The sequence below is a fragment of the Zosterops lateralis genome, assembly GCF_965231275.1.
Source record: "Zosterops lateralis genome assembly, chromosome: 9".
Taxonomy (NCBI): domain Eukaryota; kingdom Metazoa; phylum Chordata; class Aves; order Passeriformes; family Zosteropidae; genus Zosterops; species Zosterops lateralis.
Genome location: NC_139769.1, coordinates 11,873,913 through 11,897,990, shown reverse-complemented (window position 1 = coordinate 11,897,990; position 24,078 = coordinate 11,873,913). Strand labels below are relative to the sequence as shown.

Sequence of the window (24,078 nt, the reverse complement as noted above, 5' to 3'; positions counted from 1 at the left end):
CAGGTATTGGAATGTTTTTTGATGCTTCCTGACTTCTGAATGAAACTTCCATTCAGTTATTATTAATTTTGGAAGTCCTTTTCTGCCCTCCTCCCAGGAAAAACAACGCACACATTGATTTAGTTTTATGTAAAATCCCCCATGTTCTGGTATCTATCATTAGGTCCTTGGAAATGTGAGCAATTATTCTTTCCAAGTAAATAGTACCAAGCTTTAAGATCAATCTTCTGGTTATAATTTGTTTCAAAAGACTGCTCTAAGTTTATGCTAATTGTATTACTGACATTCATGTGATAAAGGGCATTAACATGGTGCTTTTACTCTGAGGATTTCCAAAAGCAACATAAAGTAAACCCTGAACATGCAAAGCTTCACTGCTGAGGATCATGCCTGGTGAGCACCTTTTAACACGATGCTGAACACATGCAGAATTGAAACCTGTATTTAACAGAAGTTGCCTCACAAATAAGGAAGGGAAAAGACCTCATGTTTTTCAGCCAAATCTTAAACTTTTGAGTTGTAATCCAATTTAGTAAAATTTTAATTAATGCTGGTGAGGCAGCTTTGGTGTGGGAAGTCACACAACTCAACAGTAGCTGCAGAAGGACTGACATTAATTTGAACATGTTCACAATCAAACGAGCTGCCTGCTCTGAGCTTTACGTGACTGTTGATAGTATGGTTAGACCCAAGTTAATAACAGGTTATTAAATTGTAACTCCCTTTCAAAAGACTAAACCAACATTGTAGAATAAATATTCTCAGCCAATCTATTTTGCTAAATAAATAAATAAATCACATAATCAAAGCTAAATAACATGGGAATATTAAAACATAGCAGTTAAATTAGGAATCCTACTTACCAACAACAAAAATGATGTTTGACTTCCTTAGATCTTCTGGAAAGTCTAAAATCAAAATAAAAATTCTTTAGTGGCAAGAGCTACTAATTTTAATGTCAGCTACTTACCATACCAAATTGTGTAACACTCACAAAAGGGGATCTGATTTTACTAGATTTACTTTCTGCTATAAAAAATATATGTACTTTCTCCATTCCAAAAGGAACTATTATCCACAAGCCTATTAATCTCTCACTTTCATAGTTGTCATTGCAGATACGATAAAGACATTTTATCTGAAAATAGACCTAGTAATACACATCAGTTTGTCAAAAAAAGAAAGATGAAAAAAGAGAGGAGCAGATTCATCTTGATGTAGTAACGTGATGTAATGCCTCCTCAGCCACTGTGGTTTCTACCGAGTATATAATTACATTATAATTGCTATAGAATCTTGTCCACCTCCCATTTAGATTTTATACTCTCTGAAATGTAGTTCTAAATTCCTCTGAGCCTCAAATTCAGCCAAATAATAACCATCTTAGCTGAAATCCAGGCAATACACTCACCAAAACTATGGTCTGTATTACAGCTTTGCCTTTGGCTGAAAGTATATCCTTTGAAAAAGCAATTCCTTCTGATCTGAGTCCCAGTCATTGAACTGATTATATCAGTACAGAAGGTGATCTTGCACCATGTGAACCTGCTGAAATTTTCTTGTGTCTTTGAGTTAATTACTTACAAGACACATACGTGATTGTGTTAATTACATACAAGACACCTCATACAATTTTGGGGTTTATTTTGTGGTGTGTAGATCCCTTATTACAAAAATCATTAGCCATGAAAAGTTTTGCTTTATCCTTTCATTCCTCTTTGATTCTTAGTACCTCATACTTTCCAAGGAGAGTTTCTGATAACACCTATGAGATTTGATGCTGATTAACAGTAGTATTTTCTAATCATTTTGGATCCAATGGCCAAAAGAGTATATAAACATCTTTTACAAACTTTAATTTGCATTCAAAGAGAATTCACATAATAAATATCCCTTGAGGCATAAAGTTCACAATATAAATAACCTGAATTCACTTTACTTTCTAAGTAACTATTTAAATAATGGGAAATAGAAGGTTTCAAAATTAAATGGCAATTGACACTGAAAAAGAAACTCACCTCCTGTGCTCTCATAACCAGAAAAACTTGACTGATCCTCCTCCTGTTAATTAAGCAATTGACAAATTGAAATGGATATTCTGCATGGATTGCATTTCTTCTTATGTCTGCTAATCTGTATATCTTAATATAAAATAAGCTCTCTAAGCTCTCAGTTTTAATCTATGTTGAGATATGGTTTACAGTGTCACAGAATGCTGCTAGTGCTGTTTCATTTGCTAGAACACAAGCACAGAGAACCCAAGATATCTTGAGATGACTCACTATCCCATATAATGGCTGGAGTTCCTGGGGGTTGGAATGGGGACTGGCATTGTTTAACATCTTTGTTGCTGACATGGACAGTGGGGCCAAGTGCACCCTCAGCAAGGTTGCCAATGGCACCAAGGTGTGCTCCAGGGAAGAGATGTCATCCAGAGGGACCTGGACGTGCCTGAGAGGTGGGGCCATGTGATCCTAATAAAGTTCAGGGCGAGTACAAGGTGAGGGTTCCTGGATCTGGGCAGTCCCAAGCACAGTTATAGGCTGAATGGAGAATGGATCCAGTGCATCCTGGGGAAAAGGACTGGAGTTGTTGGTGGATGAGAAGATCAACATGATCCATCAATGTGCATTTGCAGCCCAGAAAGCCCAACTGTGTCTGGGGCTGCATCAAAGGCAGCGTGGGGAGCAGCTGAGGGAGCAGATTCCACCTCTCTGCCCTCCTGAGACCACACCTGGAGCCTTGCACCTGCTCTGGGGCCCCAGCACTAGGACAGGGACCTGCTGGAGTCAGTCCAGAGGAGTCCACAAAGGATGCTCAGAGGGCTGGAACACCTCTCCTAGGAAGACAGGCTGAGAGACGTGGGGTTGTTCAGCCTGGAGAGGTCTCTGGAGAGCCTGGAGAGACCTTACAGCAACCTCCCAGGACCTGAAAGGGGCCTGCAAGAGAGCTGGAGAGGGACTATTTCCAAGGACATAGAGTGACAAGGGGGAATGGCTTTAAACTGAAAGATAGTAGCTTTAGATTACATCTTGGGAAGAAATTCTTCACTGTGAGAACAGAGAGGCACTGGAACATGTTTCCCAGAGAAGTTATAGATGACCCATCCCCGGAAGTGTTCAAGGCTAGGTTGGATGGGTCTTTGAGCAACCTAGTGGAACATATCCCTGCCTGCTGGGGGTTTGGAGCAAAATGATCTTTAAGGTCCCTTCCAGCCCAGGCCATTCTCTGCCATAACACTGTTTTTGTCAGGAACAGCTCTTCACTGTCCAATTGCACAATTCCCACATGATATGTAAGCAACCAATGTGCATCCTGAATTTCTTCCAAAGTATCTGTGGTATGATCAGCTGTTAATAGTGAGAAAGCAATATTGGAGAAACTTCTAGAAATGGACTATAACATAAAAGATACTATTAGTCTTTGATCTCAAATAACTCAAATGTGTTTACCTTGTGAACGCAACACAAGCTACAAGTTGTTATAAAGGCTGTTGAACTACATTGAGGGACTACACCAGGGAAATGGGGGATGTGGCATGGTTTTTCTCCTGAGTTTTAGACACTTAAAATTATTTTGTAACTTCCTGTATATTACAATCAATGAGAAATTGCAAATACTTGCCAGCAAGACAGTTAGAATAGAAATTCTTTATTGTTCTGATAAGTGAGAATTACATATATGCTGGACATAGTCTAGGTTATGAGTGGTCAATATACTCACACCAACAATGCTTTAGCCTGGTCTGTAAAATATGAATAATAGCATTTGCAGTAACACATCCTCATGTGACAGTATTACATCATCAGTGCATAACATCAGCACGAAACATGTTATGTGAGTCATCTCAGTAGCATATGGATATCAAGCCATAGCTTCTGACAGCACAGCTCTCAGAAATAGCCACCTTTAAATGTGTAGAGCTGCAGGGATTGATGAAGTGACATGAACTGCAAGGTGACTGGAATGGGAAAACTGCTGCCCACTGTAATTTGCAGGGCTCATGCACTACCCTTGCAGGTTTCTCCTTGTGTTCCCATCTTCACTGACACTGAAGTACTCTTCATTAGGCTGAAGTACCATTACATTGGTTACACAAATTATTTTCATTTTTTTGATTCACAGTAATTCTCAGCCTATTACACTGCAGCAGCAGAACTGCCATTTTAAAAAAAGAAAGCTGTCATTTTCAAATGAGAGATTAATCTTTTTCCTACATTTCAAGTAACAATATTAACCCTACATCCTTTATTTTTGGATGTAATAATACAATAAAATAATTGACCCTGCAAAGGATATATTGCATACAAAAGGCTTCATTTTAGATTCTACTCCTTATAATGCCTGTGAAAGTTTATAGATGAAAATCATTTTAGACACAAAGTTTAGAGTAAAATTCCTTTAAAAATCAGGAGGAGCAGAATTCCAAGCTTACAATCAAAGGAATGAAAGCAGCATTACATCTTTCAAGTCTTGCTTTTGTTCTCCCCTCATTGCAGACTGAAACTGCCTCCAAGCAGCTTTTGTGCTGATGCGGGTGAGGAGCTAGATGTGCTGTTTGGTTTGAGGTCCCTTGCAAAGAGCGACAGTCTGGCACCCTGTTTAACGCCGTCCCCTCGTGTTTGCAGTTGGCAATACCCATTTCTGATTGAGTCTTTCTAGCAAGGAGGTCTCTAAACTGTGAATGGCTTGACCTGTATCAGGCTGAAAACTGTTCTGCCTCATTACCAGAGTGCTTCGGAAAAAAACTGTGGGATTTAGTAAGTGATCACACAAGGCGAAGTCACTCCAGTTAGATAGCAAATGGTATTTGACACCACATTGCCATCAGCAATAGAGTCATTTAGCAGCAGCCTCTGTAATATCAGTATAGCCGTTTCCATGTACTTGAAAGCAAAGGGAGGAAGATTACATCTTACAGTGGGCTCCGAAGAAACATGGGTAGTCTGTAATTCCAAATTCCTTTACAAATATTATATCTACAAATATTATCTGGAAACATTTCCATTCATGGAGCATAGCTGTTTGTGTAATTACTTCAACAATATCAACAGTATGTTAAAATAATTGCTAAATAGAGAAGTTTGCTACCTGTAAAGAATTGCTTATTTAACATTTGTTTTTAGAGTTGGAAAAGGCAGGCTTTTGACTGTCATTTTACTTGTCACTTATGTTGTAATTAGTAAATATCTGACTGGCAGTAGATACTTCATTGGTTAGTGAGTTTTCAGTCGTTGTCATTGGTAGATTGTGAGGTAAGTCCACAGAATCATAGAATGATTTGGGTTGGAAGATCATCTAGTTCCAATCCATCTAATTTCTGTAATAGCAAACTATGACAGTAAGCCTCAGCAAATAATAAGGGAATGGTACAGAAGTCTTCATAATTTTGCTGCTAATTGATCAGTATACTTAACGCATATCAATAAAATATTTAATTTTTTTATCCAATGAAGGGACATTTTGTCCATTAAGACTTAGAGACAGCTGTTGTGAATGCCAGTTACCTGATGAAATGAGAAAGCTTTCCTGTTACCCATTATTAACCTCTGCTCCATGCTTGCATGTTTTAGTTGGTTTTTTTTGTTTGTTTGTTTTTCAAGGAAAAGAAAAGAGTTATACCTTTTCACCTCATTGTTATTTGAATGTTTCTAGAAAATAGTGGTGAAAAGTGCCTGATAAATTTTATTTAGATTTCTACCACATATAACAGGAATTTCTCCTCCAAATTTACCAAAGATGATAAATAATCACAGATAAAGGAGAAAAGAGGCAGTTGAATGAGACTGAATTTAAAATAGAGTATTAGTGCTGCTTAAAGTTATGCTCAGTTTTCAAGTTTGAATTTGAGAATGTAAATGTTCCAAGGAATGTTTCAAACACAAATTATTTAAACAAATAAAGATTACATGTTTCTTTGCTGGTTTTATGCAAGGGCAGTGCTCCCTGGGAATGGATTTTATGAGCCATACTATTAAATTTGATTTATACTTCAGGTCAATTTTTAGCCTGAGCTGCTTTCCGCAAGCTGAGTCTTAAAGTATGCCTCTGGAAAGCAGAGGTGGCTGTGCTCTGACCTCCTCTGCTCCAGAACTAATAAATAAGGTAAGACACAGTAGGAATACCTTCACACTTCAAGGCTTTTTTTTCCACCAAAAGACCAATTTTCTTATATACTTCATACTGCTCAGCAGAGTGGAATTGTGTCAAAAAAGATTCAAAGAAATAAAGATGAGGGTACAGTGCTAATGTTTTTCGAGGTGATTTTTGTTTGTTCAGACTGCATACAACTGCAAAAACATCAGTGTTCATAAAAGCATCTACAAAATTCTGACAGATGTGATCACTATGATTCTCATTTAATTCTGGGTTTCTAGCAAAGAAAAAACTCTGTGCCATTTTCTCCTGTGAGGACAGGCTGAGGGAGCTGGGCATGTTCAGCCTTGAGAAGACTGAGAAGGGACCCTATCAATGTCTGTCAGTGTCTGAAGGGAGGTGTCAGAGGATGGACCAGACTCTGCTCAGAAGTGCTGAGCAATGGTCTAAGAGGCAACAGGCAGAAAATTATGCACAGGAATTCCACCTAAACAGGAGGAAGAACTCGACTGTGCAGGTGGCCAAGCACAGGCATGTAGGGGCATCCAGTGAGGTTTTGGGGTCTCCCTCACTGGAGATATTCAAGAGCCATCGGATGCAATCCTGTGCCATGGGCTGTAGGACCCTCCTGGAGCAGGGAGGTTGGATGAAGTGACCCACTGCAGTCCGTCTTCCCACCTTCCCCCTTCTGTGATCCTGTGATTATTCTTTTAAAACAAAACTTATTACCAGTTCTAAAAGTAATAATTAAAAAAATATCATACCTATTAGTTAGAGATTAACCCATTTTTAACACTCACAAGCCAAGATCAAATTACCTAGCTTTTAAATTTTTTCAGATTTTGCATTTGTGTTCTTTAAGAACATTAAGAAGAATACCTGTAGAGAGGAAAAAGCCACAATCTGTGTGCTATAGTTTGGGGGGGGTGGGGGTTGGGTATTTATAATGAAAAAAATAAATATGATTACTAAGCATGAAAATGAAAGCAAAATCTATTTAGTTTCATATTGATTTCCAGACACTGGAAAAAAATTCAAAGAAATTACCTCTTAAGGGCAACAAGGTGTGCAACCAGAACACCCCTCCCAGAAGACTAACAGCAGTTTGCATCATCACAGCAATGTAAAGAGTGTTCTGGTAAACCAAACACCTTATTTGCAATTTTAATATTAATTTGATTTTAAAGGTTGAACTAGAGGGGGTCAGCATTATTTGTAACTTGAATAAGAACTGGAGCTTGATTTTTAAATATATTCATGTTTTAAAGACAGAGACATTCAATAACTATATTATCTATCCATATTTTCTATCTATCACTGACTCTATAATAGTTCTATCACATATAGTATTCAGTTTTCAGTTAGATCTGTATTTATAGAAAGCTCCCAGTGCCTACAAAATTCTTTCTGGAAGTTATCACTATTTTTCCTTTAATATTTTTTTTTTCTGTAAATCACCATCACTCCTTAAATGATTCTTCTCTATGTGGAGTATTTATGCTGTTTGCTACAAATTCTCCCAGGGACAATTTATTTTTTTCTCCCCTTTACATCAAGTCACTACAGCAGAGAAGTATAGCAGGACACTTTCCTATGTACTTGAACTATAAACTTGGTGCTGCTCAGCTCTTTTTTAGACAGCTGACAACAATGCCCATGAAAGTATCCCTCACATCAGACACACCTCAGCACTACATGCAGAACCTCTCTGCCCTGAGAGCTGCTTTCTGAGAGCTGAAATTCAGTGGTTTGGGTTCTTTGTTGCTAATGGTTTGGTTTGGGTTCTTTTTTACCTGCGTGCATTTTGTGATTTTTTGGGGTTTTTAAAACTTCAAATAAGAAAGGCTTTTCTGCAGGCCTGTCTCAACTCAGTTTTCAAAAAGAAAAAATCTTGGCATGGAGAAGGACAAAAATAGAGTGTTGCAAAAAACCCCCCAAACCCAGCGTGTGACCTCAGATCCTAAGATTTGCTGCAATTCAGATAAAAATTGACAGTTGTGCTCAGATTTTGCCTCTCAAAGACCTTCTCTGCTTAACATTTGCCAAGCATATTCAAGGTTTATTAAAACATCTATTTATCTATTATTAGGTAGTTTTATAACTTTCAACTTCTGCAGTATTTATAAAGGATTTCTGTGTTAAGAAGGAATTGAGCTATCTGAAGAAACAGTCCACTGATTTGAGATGCACTGCTGTGAAGGAGTCCTAAAACTAGGCCACTTTTCATTCTTTATGACTGATATTTAAGCCCAAAATGACTAACATTGACTGCACAATCCTGGGATACATAAGTAGTAAAAAAAGCCAATAGGAAACATATGGCTTTCTGAAAATACATAGGGGATTTTTTTCTATTTTCCAGTGTACCTAGAGAAGCAATTCTTCTGCTTCAATATAATACAAATGTGTAATTTTAAGAGCAGTTTTGTATCCCATAGGGTATAACAGCATCTTTGCAATCACTGCAGCTTTATGTGTGTATGTAAAAATATATAGGATGTACTTTGACAGTGATTAAGAAATATAAAAGAAATAAAAAGGCACTTCCTTCTGCAGTGTTTTAAGATATAGGAATTATTACTACAAATGTTTTCAAGAAAGGGTTTGGGTAGCTGTCTTTAGTGATGCTGGTCTGTGTGAACAGAACCAACCCACAGCCCTGAGTAAGGCCTCTAAATCCAGGAGGCAGAGTGCATTTTAAATACACCTTTACATTTCTTTATCAATTTTGGTAGAATAGGAAAAGTTGTGCTGTGGATCCTATGTGCATTAACTGTGCGATACCTGATATTCCCCAAGAATTATGCAAGTTCTCTGGACTGTAAGGGTAGAACTTATAAATTAAGCTGTGAAGTTCTGTTTTGTTCATGAAGGCATAAGGCCTCAGTTTGCCAGTGGAGGGGCAAGCTGGTATGAAGAAAGAAGGTACAGTATCCTACAGCTACTGTCTACAGAAATGATTGTGAGTTACTGTAAATTGCAATGCTTTTACTACAGACACTTCCACAAGCCACAGAGAAGGACTTCATAATTTACTGCAAAATTATTCAGTGAGGCATAAATGCAGCACCTCTTGAAGAATAATGTTGTCACTGCTGTTTGAATCTCCAGTAACTCACTTGGGCTCACCATCATTTTAACTGAATCCTTATGCCTTGTACTGCCCACCAGAGCTACAGGCAGCAACTTCGGGTTCAAAATTAGGAAAGAATTGGAATGCAAAGATTTCAACTAACCTTGGCAGTTTAGTCTCCCCTGATATATGTATCTCCAGAAAGTAAGTTCAAATAACATCTGTGAAAGAAGAAGCAAACAACTTCTGGCATTTCAAAGAAAAAAGTGTAGGTTGACTCTTGGTTAATTTTTTGCCCATTTTGCCATGGTTTGCATGGGGGAAAATAAAGCAGGAGACTTTCCCATACATGCCTTTATTACAGTGCACAATGGTGATTTTGAGAGAAAAAAAAATTCCTTGCATTTACAAAATTATTTTGAGGCACCAAAATACACATGGTTTGAGCTTATTCAGGAAACATTTTGTAAGGCAAACTGTAGTACTTTGTTTCTAGAACTGTTTTTTTTTTTTTTTTAGCATTTAATAGGATAGTTTCCATGGCAACGTGAACTGAACAGATTGTTCACTGACTTCAGTACATTTCTATTAAACATCTTTTCTCTGTAGTTTAGGCCTGCTTTTCCAGGTCTTTCATGTCTTTGGATGCTTATTCATTTTGCCTTTTTGCAGATATCCTTAAACTAGATTGGACTCCACCTTTAACAAAAACAAGTGTTTGAGAGAACAGTTTCACAACCATTCTCTGAATATCCTCTCATTTTCTTTTCTATCCCATATTCCTGTTTTAATCAGTTTCCTGTAAAACCAGCATCTGTAATTCAAATTGATACTGCTGTCTATCAGAAAAGAGAAATGGACACTGCAGAAATGTTCAGCATTAAAAGCCCAAGTGGCTTCTGGATACTTTGGGTCATTTTATTAAGACCTGTAATGTTTAATGCTGCACAGCACATATGAATAAAACTGCTGTTACACCAGAAGTTCCTTATGTTCTCAAGTAAAAAGAAAGCACATGATTAATATATGACATTATAATTTGACTCCTTGAATAATTTAATTAATGTTTATCTAATTCTGAAAGGTACCTTTAGAAGACTGAATGAAAATTTCTCCTGACAATGGAGGTGTGCAGTTTGCTCTCTGTGGTATTGTAATGCTAACCCCAAAGCATTGTGTCTGAAGGGTTAAATAAATTACTTAGACTGAATCTTCAAAGTAGGGAAAAGGGAGTCAAAACAAAGTGACAACTGATAGGAAACACAGTAAATGGAGGAAAATGGTCTTTGGTTAAATCCACAGAGCTTTAGTTAAATGAGGCTTTCACTTTGTTCTTGCCCATCAGTTTTATTAATATTTGTGTTCTGCCTCTGCATTGAAAAGACTCTCAGGAACTTTTTGTTGTGTCTCTTGAATACTTAAGTTTCAAGCTATGCCAATCAGTCAGGCTGGAAATATCGTTATAGTCTTGGTAGCAATGGAGTCTGTTTTGCATCAGTTCACTAAAAGCTTTCCTGCTGCTCTCCTAAAGCCTGGATTCCTGTGTGCTTTGGACAGGAGACTACACTGAGCTGTAAAACGAATTTTAACTACATGGCAAAAACTTTTCCTCAAGAGCCTGTTTCCGCTTGTTAGAATGAGTAAGTGTCTTTCAGGACTTTTTTCCTCCACTTGATTTTAGTTTTGCTTGTGAATTTTTCAAGTGAGCTGTCACATTTCTAATTATAAAACATTCTGAACTTGCAGCAAAGATTGGGTTATTCAATTTTTTTTTAAATTGAGTTGATTGCTTGTCATTGCTGAACAGAAAACCTTTTTTTTTCCTCTTTTTTTATACATCTACCTTTCCTAGGTCTTTGATACACTGAGGGTGTGAGGGGGTGGGGGTAGAGCCAAAAAAAAAGAAAGGCAATCTCTTCTTTGCACATATCTAATTGCATCAGTAAATGCAGTATGACACTGCAAGGGTATGGAAATCTCTTAGTTATGAACTGGTAACTCCCTCAAAGGCACGAAAATACGTTTCCATGTTTTGTAGATGTGAGGGTGATGAGGCACTGGAACAGGTTGTCCAGAGAAATTGTAAATGTCTCATCTCTGGAAGCATTCAAGGCGAGGTTGAATCAGTCTCTGAGCAACCTGGTCTAGTGGAAGGTGCCCCTGCCCATGGCAAGGAAATTGGAACTAAATGATCTTTAATGTCACTTCCAACCCAAACCATTCTATGAAATCTGTGACCTCCTGTTCCAAATATTAAAAGAGGCTAAATATATTTTTGATTATATATATAGTATAAGTGAACATAGTAAACATTAAAAACCTTTATCACAATTGAGAGCATTCCAGCAGCAAAGAACAATCCTTATTAAACCAGACACTAGTCATGACAGCAAGTTCTGCAAATTGAGAATACTCTTTAAAGCTGTGGCAGTCAAAAATGCCTGGCCCAAAATATATTCCTGAAGTCTTAATATGGGTTAAAATATCTGAAACAAATCACGTTACTTTGCTTTTATTTTATCCAATCAAGTCAAGAGCAGTGTAATCATTATTCCAGAAAAGGCTATAGAGATTGCTAAGACATGAAACCTTGGCTGGTTCTTCCACAAGGGATTCTCAATGAGAGGTACTATCTGCTTAATTTATTTGTTTATTTGCATTTTTCAGAAGAATGTATTTCTAAGTAATTCTAAAAACTTATATTATTGCTTTTATAATACAGGATCTCACAGATCTGAGACAAAATCCAGAAGAATAGTTATTAATGATTTGGAGAAAAGACTGGTTTTGTTGTTGGGTGAGTTTGGTTTTTTGGGGGGGAGGGAGAGGTTGGGGCTTTTTTGTTTGTTTGTTTTGGTTTGGTTTTTTGGGGTTTTTTTAAGGGTATTTCCCTCTTGCCTTTCAGTGCTGTAGAGACTTAGTCATTACAAGTGTTCTAGTTCTTGAAGTATTCATGCATAGCCAGTAGAAAATAATCAGCTTACTTTTCATTTAGTTACATGAATCTAATTGAATGATCGTTTATAAAATGTATAATTCAAAGCTCAAGCTTTCTCTGAATTGTTTTAAATTCAATTTTCCCTGCATACCCTTCCAGAAAAGCCAGATCTTAATTTGCACTAGCATTGCTTTGCACTGTTTCAGCAAGAGGTATCAGGTGTTTCTGGAAGTACTTGGCACTCCTCTACATCAGTAGTTGGAACCACACCACTTGATCTCCTCGCTCTGCCTAACTAGTAAGAGACATTATTCTGGAGAAAGTAATGTACGTCTGAAGAACTCAGATGGTTTTTTGGCTTGGTTTACACTGGACCTTTTCCTGGCTCATTCCAAAAATGAGAAAATGCAAAAGTATCTGTGTAAGTTCATTTTAGCTGCACCAAGACCCCCAGTGCCAGCTGTGGCTTCGTCTTCTGTGTGACCTCCAAATTCTCTTGTTCAGTCACTACCAAGTTGTTCCCCTAAAATTCAGCCATTTTTAGCAGCTCATCTGTGTAAGGTTGCTTGGAAACCAGCCTTCTTATCCCCCACATTCTCATGACAGATTTCCTATGCAATAACATCACTGCATGACACATTTGTATCCAGACACTCATTCTTTTTCCACTTGAGATTCTCTGAGTAAAGGTTGTTGATGCTTCACACAATTCGTAAACAGCATGTGGTAAATCACTGGAGTATTAAATCACTGCCACAGTCAAAATGAGCTCAAGTTTTGACTGTGAGCAGTTCCTCACTCCTGAATTTAGTTATTGATCTTTCTTTCCTAAGAATAATTTCTTATTTTGTTTTTCAGACCAGGCAGCTAGGTGGTATTATGACTTCATGGTAATCTCCACTCAGTTTTCTGCTTGCTTCCATAATTTCAAATGGGTTGCAATTGTTTTCTCCTTTATATTTTCTTTCTATTTGTACAAAGTATCTCATATAAACTGTGTATATATTTACTTATTAGTAATATAAATATTTCTATTTTTTTAATGTTACAAAAAGTATCAAGATACCAGCTTGCAGTTGAAGTGAGTTGGTGTCAGCCACTTCATATTTGTATAGCTGTCTATGACTGATGGGGTTTTCGCACTGTTTTAGTTTCATTTCTCTTTCTTTGTTTGTTAACAGTATTGCACTCTTGCCAGAATGGTGATGTGTTAGTTTAAGCAAAATAATGAGAAAAGCTAACTGCCACATCTGGCAGCAGGAATATTTGCCATTGACAAAGACAGTTAGGTCCCATCATGGTCTTCTTGTTCAATCTCATGTGGGAATCACATGCATTCAGAACTGCAGTGCTTTTATGGACAGTGTAAATGCATCATCAATGAACTATATCATTTGCAATTATTACGATATCAGTATAATTTTCATATTTCTGTTAATTTTATTTTATTTTGTAAGTATAAAACTTGTGATTATTATGTAAACATTATGAACCAGGAGTATAATTTGTTTAGTGTATATACTCTTCCAAAAGAACCTATTTTAAATGTCATTAAAATGCAAAATTTAACTTCAAAATAGCCAAACATAATATAAATATAAATTCTGTTTATAGGCCTAAGCCCCTAAGTAATAATGTACAGTACAAAAAAAAGATAATGGGAAATTTAGAACTTTCCTGGGCAAAGAATGTTTCAAGAAGGGTTTATGAAAGAATGAGATTTAAAAGGAGATGTGGCGACATAAACAAGCTGCCTCCTTGAAAAACAGCCAAGCTGAAATAACTGAGCCAAAAAGAACAGTAAAGGGGTCTAAAAATTAAAATAAATGAATGGAGCTAGGACATATAACATGTTGCAGGTGAGGATAAAGTGTTGCATTGAATACTGTGAAAGAAAACCAATGAATGATCCAATCATGAAAATTCAGTTTTGTTGGCCCTCATTTTGTCACTAGCTTTAAAATGTCACAAGAAAAGATATCTTTTGCAAGTAATGAGAAAAGAGGTGAGAACATTTGCAACTGCATTTTGTTGAATGACAACAGAAACACAAATTAACATTCTGTGCCAAGCTGCTTACAAATCTAGAGGGATGTTTGTGGTATTCATGAAGAAAATACAAGCAGAGTCATGCAAAAGTGGAAGACAGGAAGCAAAACATAGAAAACCACCACTGTATGGTGGTGTGATAGACAGATGGCTTTAATTTTTTTTTTTTTTTTTTTTATTTTTTTTTTTTTTTTTAACATTCTAAGTCATTCTTTTAATTCTTATCCCCAGCACAGTAACAAGCACATAACCCTTATCCTTAGTGCAGCATCCAAGCCACAGGAAACTCCTATGTTTCAGTTTGTGCCCATTGCCTCTTGTCCAGTCACTGGGCACTAGAAAACACCTGGATCCATTTCCTTGGCATCCTCCCTTCAGATTTCTGTGCACTTTGATGAGATGCCCCTGAGCCTTCTCTTTTCCAGACTGAACTCTCAGGTCTCTCAGCCTTTCCTTGTAAGAGAGATGGCCCAGTCCCCGAATTACCTTAGTGATCCTTTGCTGGACTCTTTTAAGTATCTCCATGTGATGTATTACTAAATCCAGAACTGAACATTAGTCCAGATGTGACCTTACCACTGTTGATATGAAAATTATAGGGGAAAGATATATACAACCTTTTTTTCCCCCCTCTCTCTGGCATTCTTCCTATATACAAGGAAAACTCTCATCAAAATGTAGTTTTTAGATGTGGATTGAACAGGATCAGTGGAAAGGCTGGTTTCAACATACTGTAAGGCTTTGTTTTTTATTCTTAAAAACATTTTTTCATAGGGAGAATGTCTGATTTGGCTGTAGATATATTTCACACTTTTTATAATTTCATACTGCTCATTTCAAAAGTTTTACTTCTTAAGTATACAACAGACTTGCAGTAGATTTTAGCAATTCTCTTTGTCACATTTGCCAACATTTTTAAATTCATGGAGGAAATTCAGCAACACACAGTAATGGAAGATACAGGCTCTTAATACTACAGTAATATTCATTCCTTTTTCCTAACCAGAAAGCAATATCTGTGTATCATGAATTTACTTATGTTGCACTTAAGAATCCATTTGCCCTACCCTTTAAGTTCCATCACCTTGTTCAGACAAATTTTATAGTACAGTAACTACATAAACTAGAAAATTGTCTAGAGAGAAGCCATATATACAGAAAATTACCTGGTCATCAAAGTCAAAGTCCGGATAAATAGCATCTCCTGAATCCATAATCAGACTGCAATCAAGTTCATTTTGCCCTAAAATAGGAAAAAAAAATAGAATTCAGAAATGGACTGAAAATTTTCACTTTATGTTCTGGAACACTATAATATTTCCAATTGTCTGTATCTGTGCAAAAGCCATGATCCAAGGAAGCATTCAGGTTTGCTAGAGTGCCCAGGTGAATGGTATTTCATTAACAAAGCCTTCAAAGCATCCATAAAAGCTATTGCAAATCTTAATAAGGGAGAGCTGTGCTAAATGGTGAATTGTTTTAGCTAGATTGCATAATTATTGGGCAGGGTGTTCTGCGTGCCATGACTTACAATTGCAAAATTGCCACTCTCAAGAGAAAATACAAACCAGTTTAAGAAAGAGAAAGGAAATACTAATTTCTGATTAGCAGATAAGGATCCTGAGTGGTGTTAATAGGAGACGAAAGCAACACACTTCCAGTAGCAATTGTCTCCATTTCCATCCTATTCTACCCCTTCCCAAGGAGACTGTGTGGCTCTACCCCTTCTCCTTGTCATCTTCCTGTGGCAGGACCAGGAAGAATGCAGTCTCTTGTACTTGGGATGACAAAATTCAATTGTTTAGAAGCCTTGACCTGGCTGAGCTTTACAGTTTAGCTTCAGCTGAACTGCTGAAGGTGCAGGACAACAGAAACTGAGCTTGATATTTCAAGAAGTCATGTAGGGGGGGAGTCATTGCTGAATCACAATGGGAGGATAAACCACTTATAATGTTTCTATATAAATACAGGAAGGGTATAACATGGCCATTTTATTCTGGCACTGCCACCCCAATCAGATCATCTCAATCCTGGACCATGAAGAAGGAAATGGTCTCCTGAGTCCTCCAAATGGTGCAGCCCTAAACCAAATTCTGCGCATATTCCAAACACATTAAAATGTCAATAGGCATGAGACTACAGAAGTAATTTTCACAGCATTAGTAAAAAGAGAATAATAAAAATATTGTAATTATACACAGAAACCTAAAAATTTTAGCCAGCTGGCCACAGATGAGTCCAACCACTCACTTCATGTGGAGAGCAATGGGTAACACCAGGGGAAGTGTAAGCTGTGTTTTGTTTTGTCTCCTCATGTCCTCAGTGAAACAAGATCACTAATGAAGAAAATAATCCCCCTCCTTCCTGGGTTTACAGGTGTCTCTACCTGGTAGGATGTTCCAGCAAGCACTGGCACTGAGGATAAGTAGTTTTAAGCCTATTGCTGACCTGGAGTCATTTTCTCACCATTAGACTTGTTTGTATGGGTAGCTTGCTGTAACAAGCACTACCAATAACAGATTTTGCAGTTCAATTTGTACCAGATGCATTTATATATTATCTGGGTTTGTTTGTTTTGAAGTTTACATAGTAATAACCTGTGTAGGTGGTGAAGTAAATATCCCTGACAGAGAGATTAGAGGAGAGGTGCTGGATGTCATGATGACCAAAAACTGTAACTGCATGGTACAAATGATGAATCCAGGGTGCCTTAGTTTGCAATCCTTATCACAATTACTGCCAAATTAATCTTCAATTTAACTTTCTGGACTACATAAGACATATCAGGAAAAGACCTGCATCTACCATCTGATGGTGCTTTTGGTTTTGTTCCTCACTCTCCTGCCCCCACCCCCAGTGCTCATGTATAGTTTTTCAGATTGCTATAAAAAAAATACAGAAAGGAATTGTATTCCTGGTACTGCAGGGTCACATGTACACACACAGCATGTTCTCTGGCATGTACACTTTATGGTGTTTTTAAAATACCATTTTCTAAAAGATACATGCAAGGAAATAGATTTCTAGCTGCTGAGAGAATCGTAATTTTTTGATTTATTTCACACAGCTGACATCTCACTCTTAACACCGTGTCATTGTTGATAATATAATTTAACTAAGCCTCAGTTGTCACTGGCACTGGCTTACTCTGACACATCAATCACCTCTAAAGGCACTTGTTGGCACTTTATTAAAGGCACTTGATTAACTGTCACTTAACTACCACGAGCAGTACATATTCTTAGCTAGAAACATTAGTATGAAATATGAGGCTGCTAACTTAAATGTAAAGGTCAGGCTGAAAATGAATACTCATGCATAATGTATCTTAAGTGATAAAAGCCATAATGGTTATACAATTTTAATATGGTCAAGCATCTTAAAGATTTTTCCCTTGAACTAGAATACCAATGTCCTTGGAAAAGCATAGCTTCTTTCTAGGGTATATTCAAGAAAAATTGAAAATCAGTCTTTTCTTTCATGGTTTAATGAAAACTAACGAACCCCATAACCATCTATCACTGAACAATGCTCAGACTTCTTTCCCCTTCTCAAATTGCCTAAAGATAAACTCATCAGAAATTATTTGAAGCAAATGGCAAAGATAAAAAAAAACACAAGATAAAGTAATTAAGGGACATATCAGAGCACTTGCGATATCCCTGGTGCAGCAGGAGTAGTTGCTATGCTCAGTTTGTTGTTGGAGGGAGTGTATTTTGCTAAGGTTGGACTAAATCTTCCTAAAACAGTTCTTGCAGGGGAGAACAATGAGCTCATTGACTATCTCTTGTAGGCACAGCAGGCAGAGACACACCAGGGAGTCCCCTGGCAAGGTGCTGGCAGTCAGGTCCTGCTCTAAGCAAATCTTCAGACAAGGCTAAAGCCAAAATGAGTGCCTTGGAAAGTGGATAATTCAAAACTCAGCTCGGGTTTTCTAAATGCAAGTTTAAATCAGCAACATTTTATGTAAAACTGGTGGCAATGTTTATCTATCAAAGGTGAAATGCACAATGTTGTCTTAAGGAAAAGAGGACGACTTGTTCAAGTGTTTGGAAGCAAACATGCCCTGCTACATTCAAGGAGACTGCAGGCTGCACATCTCACATCTGACAACAAAAAAATTGATCATAAATAAGTTTTAAATGCCTTTTCTGAGCAAATTGCATTGTTTTTCTTTTGCTAAGTTGGTACCATGAGAACTAGGCTATAAAAACAATTCATACTTGTCTATTAGGAGGAAAGGCTTACAGTCCGATTTGCCTTAATTCTTTCAAAAGGGTGTCCCATTCCACCAAAGAATCTCTTGGCTCAAATAAGCTCTTGGTTCACTTGAAGCCTTCCTGTTCTTATACGAACCTTTAGGAAGTGATCTGAGTAACTTTATCAATTGCAAAAGGAGAAACTCAAGTTAAAAATAGGATTTAAGGAAGACCATGAAAATTCTACTGCCATGGAGAAATAACTTGCAAGAACCTGGTTTGAAAAGTTACCCTTTGGGTTTAAAATATGCTTCCTTGATTGCATGAGTAAAGTTAAGGCAATGGAAACCTAGCCACTTTCATGTGCCCTGTGTTTTCCTCAGAGAAAAAAAGAGAAGATTTTATTAGGTGCAGTACTACACAGTTAAAAGATAAAGCAGTTGAAAGTTTTTATTAATTTCCTGTTAAATGAATAATCAGGTCTCTGGGGAGGAACAGGTTGAAATACAAAAAAGCAGAGAGCTAGAAGGCATTCCCCTTTTTTGCAATGTTTTGTATCTTGACACTGAAGGCATCTTTCATAAAAATTTGTGTTGTGAGGAATCCAAGAGGATCCAACGACACAGCGCAGAGGGACTAGGTTCATTAAAGGTGGCTGCAGTTGTACAAGGATGTGCTGACAGGTGCTACCCCTGCCAAGTCTGGCAGTCAGGGACAGTGATACCCCTGCACCAGAGGGGTGCACAGCTGTGCTCAGTCATTTCCTTCACCATGAGGCTGTATTTTATATTTTATGCCATATTTTACATAATGTTTGTTGCTCCTAAGCTGAATTGCACATGATTGGTCATGGAAAGCTGAGAGAGTGTGGCTGTTACAGGCAGGTGTGTAATTCCTACCACAGAGATGTACCTCAAAGCCCAGGGGATCATGTCTGTAAAGTCTCTGGTCCTATAAAACATTTCAGTGTTTTAAGCCTGGGTTCATGGCACTTTCTCTGAAAATGTGTTCATCCTTAAGTTGTCACAAATGCAAATGTCAAGCATTGCCTCTTCACGGTTCACTAAATTCATTTATACAATGAAAATAAACCGTACTGATCTGTCTAAATTTATCTGCAGTTGACTTCACTTCCCATCACAAGGTAGCTATGACCCATCATGCAAATTAATTAAGTCTGCTCCTTGGACCATTTGTGTTTAGCAAATCAGCTAACGAATTTCCAATCCTTGCTTAAATGCATTACTTATTTTGAATCTTGCTAGCAATTCTATTCACTATGGTTCATTGGCTCAAATATGCCCATACTCATATTTTAGCAATGATAGTACTCACACAGTTCAACACTGACTGTCATAAAAGCAATCTAAGCCTATCCTGTGAAACATACTGCTTCTCTTAATAACATGTTTAAACTCAATAAAATAAAAATGTCTTTTTATGTTATGGAACATGCTCTGAAACACTGTCTAATAACTCAATTAATACATGTTGCATATAAGCATTTGGGAAAGACAAATGCTTAGAAGATAAACTTCCAGTGGAATATTATAGAAATAATTTGTTGAAGCACTGATGAGCATTAGAATGATTACATTTTAATTTTTCTCTCAGTAAGATGCATCTAATATAAATTTTATTGTAACTTTGTGCTGTTGAGTTTCATGACAGGTTGTTGCTCTTGGCAACAGTCTTAATATGTTGTAGAGGGCAACAATGAGAAAATTGTATTTTCATCTATAAACATTTCAGTTGTTTCCTTTCAGTATGTATTTTTACAAAGTTGATTACAACTGGATTTTACAGGTATAACATGAATTAGATTGATGTGGCCATATGAAAATATTAGAAATACTATGTTTATGTTAGATACAAGGAACTACAATATATTGCAATATCACTAATAAGATTAGAAGACAAAAAGTGAGATCAAGACATACTGGAATTGCAACCTCTAGAAATTAAACACCTGATGTCATAGAAATACTTCAAATCTCATAATTATCAGTGCTCAGAGTATGCACTAATTAGGTGATTGTGGCATGGCATCTGCTCATGGCTATCCAATTATTTTGGTGAGGGATTTATTAAATAGATCAGATTTTCGAGGAACCGACTGGAACTCATCCAGAATCACAACCAATTTGTGCAAATTGTTTAGCTCTCGTCAAGCTGTTTGTCAGAGCTTGCAACTTTATGACACTTCTTTTCTCTTCTTCTTGTCCAGAATTTAAATCAATTAGGGAATCCAGAGGCAATTATCAACATAATGTTGTACAGTGGGAATGCCATTTGAGGTCTGGGATCGACCTCTCGCCTCTCTATGAATAAGGCTAAGCACAAAATAAATGTGTGCCTCTTAAAAGAGAAAGAGAATCATCTTTATTCTTGTGTGCATCTTATCTCAAAGGTTACCACTAGAATCCTGTGGGCTTTTTAGCTGATGCACTTCTTATAATTCTCAATCTCCTCTCCAACCCCCCTTGCATTCACTGCCCTCCCTCTCTCCACCTTGGTACTTCATCTTTTTCTCATTTAGAACATTATCAAAAATTTCTTTTTGTGTGCTGGTTCAGAAGACATTTATGATATCATCTACCTATGTAAAGCTAGTAGTTAATTTGGAAAACAGCCAGGGATGCCACTGTAAAAGGAAGAAATTGTGAAGTTACCAAGGAACATTTCTCTGCTGTCCTCAAGCAAAATATTTCTGACAGATGTTGTGGATTTTCAGTGCTTTGATTTTTAGCTTCAATTCTTTTGCAGTCTTTTGTCTCTCAAAGGCTTTACTTTGAAGATATTCAGGCCTCAGTAAGCATAATGATAAACAGAAAGATAAATAAAATCCCCAAACACTTGACTTATATTCACACACCATTTCAGAATTAGTACCAATTATTAGGGAGGAAGTATGATCACTAATCTCACAGGACTGATTGTCTGGTGAACACCAAGGCATCACTGGAACTGAAACAGCTGACAACTAGAATTGAAAACTTCTATGATTTTTGTATTAATAGTATAGCTTAAGTAGACTTGCCATAGTATTTTAAGGTTAACTTGTAGATAAATGAGTTGTTGGATAGGCTATATGAAGTTTCCAAATATAAAGAGATTTTTTTGTCCCTGATTGGGCAAATATTTGAGGTCGGTCAAGACTCTGCTACAGTACCTACATCCAAACTTGAAAAATATGAAAAAGGCATCCCAATGTCTAAAGCAGTACAATAAATTTGATTCTTTAAATCTTACATTAACTCACCTGCTGCAGTCTCTTTGTTTGCAAATAGTTTATTGTCCACTGCTGAACTTATATCAGAGAACACTTCTTCTTCATCTCTGTCAGCATCAAACTAAAAAAAAAAAAAAGAAAAAGAAAATGTTGGCAATCAGATGCTTACTACTTGGCTGAACATCAACATGTACTGTGACTTCTCACTCCAAGCCTTCCTGATAGGAATCTTTCTATTTTAATGTGTGTAGGCCATTGCTTTAGGTATGATCATTTAAATTTGACTTTAATTTTGTAAACAATTTTGGCTATTTTAATAGCCTGTCAGAAACAGAAACTATAGTAAAATTGACTTATTCTCAGAGAACGAAGTTTTAAAGCAGAAGGTAAAACTAAGTAATGCACATTACTTCTTCAATCATTGGATGGTTGAAAAAAAATTCAACAGAGAGACCAGAAATGGGATTACTTTACTGTCACTTCTTTTTGGTGATTAGCATAATTAAGTTTTTAAATCTGCAAGTGAAAAACTTCCAGCAACTTCTAAATTGTCTGAAACAAATTTTTGTGACATGTACAATTTCTTCAAGTAGTTGAGCAGAACTCTTAGGAAAAAATAAGTAATTTTGAAAATCCCCTACTTAGAGAAAAGAGAGCTTTCCTCTCTCCATATCAGAAAGTGCTATGATTTAGTGATAAATTAATTAAATCAAGAATGAAAAGCTCCTTTAAAATGACAAATAATTAATTTCTTATGATTTTAACCTTCTTTTATTCTGATACTGATTCTCCCAAGTTTTTTCTAGGCTTTGCCTGACAGGTTTTTTTTTATTCCCATGTGACTGTGGCAGGGGGGAAGTTCTGCTACAGTGACACGCTTGACAATGGGTTTGTAATTTTCTTTATTGTATTTATCAAGCTTTATTTATTTATGTCATCACATATTCAGATAGATGAGCCTACCATAAATATCAGTGCATGGAGTTTTCTGACTGGTTCTTGAAATGGAGTTTGAGGGTCTGACCCTGAACACCACTCAGAAGTTCATCCTGCAGCAGTCACCATCTGTCTGGGCAGACATTTATTTAATCTTGACAAATTCCTCTGCCATTTAGTGTTTGTCATAACTCAAAGCATTTAAAAAAAAAAAAATCTAAAGCAGAAATTGGTTTGTGTTTACCTATTATAGGGATTACACTTTAACTTGTGTCAAAACCAAGGCTTGTGGAAGAACAGGTCTTAAATAAAGCTGTTCATATAACAGCTGTTAATAAAATAAAACTTGGGCAATTTATTATCGATACACAAAGAGCAGCTTTGGAATGTCCTTGTTGATAGGAAAAGAGTGCTCCTAATGTATGTTAGAGAAGACATATATCATCTTTGGGGGTATATGGTATAAAACCCAGTAAATTGTAATCAGGTTGTGCCTGATCATTATTGTGTAGGTCACACCACACTTGGAGAGATGACAGACTTGCTTTCTCATTAGTAGCATTCCTCTGAATAATCCAGTTCAGCATGAAAAAAAGCACATGATCAATCTCAAAATGTTCTGAAGGTTCCAAGAATTTGAAGCACCAACTTTCCTGTTCAAAGAACACCAGCTGTGCTTCAGCATTCTGAAAAGTCCGGGCTTTGTAATGAAAGCTTATATTGTCACCCAAAGAAAACCAATTATTTGAAGCTTCCACATAGATTCAGTTTTCCCTTCACAAAATGAGAATTGTGATACCCTGAGCCACAGGAAGGCAAGGTAGCTTCCATGGAAAAATCATTTTTGAAATAAACTAAGTAACCTTGTGCGTTCTGTACTTCAATGAAATGCTAAATATTTTTAAATTAAATCCTTTGATAATTAGTGGAGGCTTGAATAAAAGATAAATGGTACTCAAACAACCCTAGTCACACAGAACAAATAGCAGTAAAATTTGTATTTTTAGCAGAACCTGTCTAAATCCATAGGTTGCTTTCCTTACAGAAAACAAATCCTTACCTGCTTCAATACATAGCTCTTTGCAACTAAGTCATCTAGGGGTATCTTAGTGGATGTCTCAGTTTAATTGTAGTCAAAGTTTATGTTTTATAGAAGTGTAACTTTATTAAACATTAACTCTATTATCTGCATTGATATACTCTTTATCAGTGATGCAGGAAGAAGCCAAGTGTTTCTTCCCTATGTGGCCAAAGGGGTTTGAGGTCTGACCTTACTTTATGGCATTTCCCTCCATGAGGCACTAATGATGTTTTTGTTCTATGCTGTCTCTGATTTGTTGGGGCAGGAAAAGATTAGAGAAGACCTCAGTGGACAAGAGCACCACATTTCTTTAAGAAACCAACCTGAATTTCTGAAAGGTTTCACAAACCTTCTGAAAGTACATTTGGGGGTTATGCTGGGTTTTATTTATTTTTTTTTTAAAGTAAATAATGACTGGCCTAATGATGAATTTTCTGGAAAGTTTATCTCATTTTCACACAAGCATTGTTGAAT

At 36.8% G+C, this 24,078-nt stretch overlaps 1 protein-coding gene across 2 annotated transcripts in view; it reads right to left on the bottom strand.

The window, feature by feature from the left end:
* Positions 1–24,078, bottom strand: part of AK5 (adenylate kinase 5) — an 81,564-nt gene that overhangs the window by 19,739 nt on the left and 37,747 nt on the right. For both annotated transcript variants that reach the window (XM_083868013.1, XM_083868014.1), the window contains exons 7-10: positions 21,618–21,708; positions 15,323–15,399; positions 2,019–2,061; positions 864–908 (exon numbers count right to left, since the gene is read on the bottom strand). In XM_083868013.1, the coding sequence (XP_083724139.1) occupies positions 864–908; positions 2,019–2,061; positions 15,323–15,399; positions 21,618–21,708 (256 nt within the window). The remainder of the gene's footprint in view (positions 1–863; positions 909–2,018; positions 2,062–15,322; positions 15,400–21,617; positions 21,709–24,078) is intronic.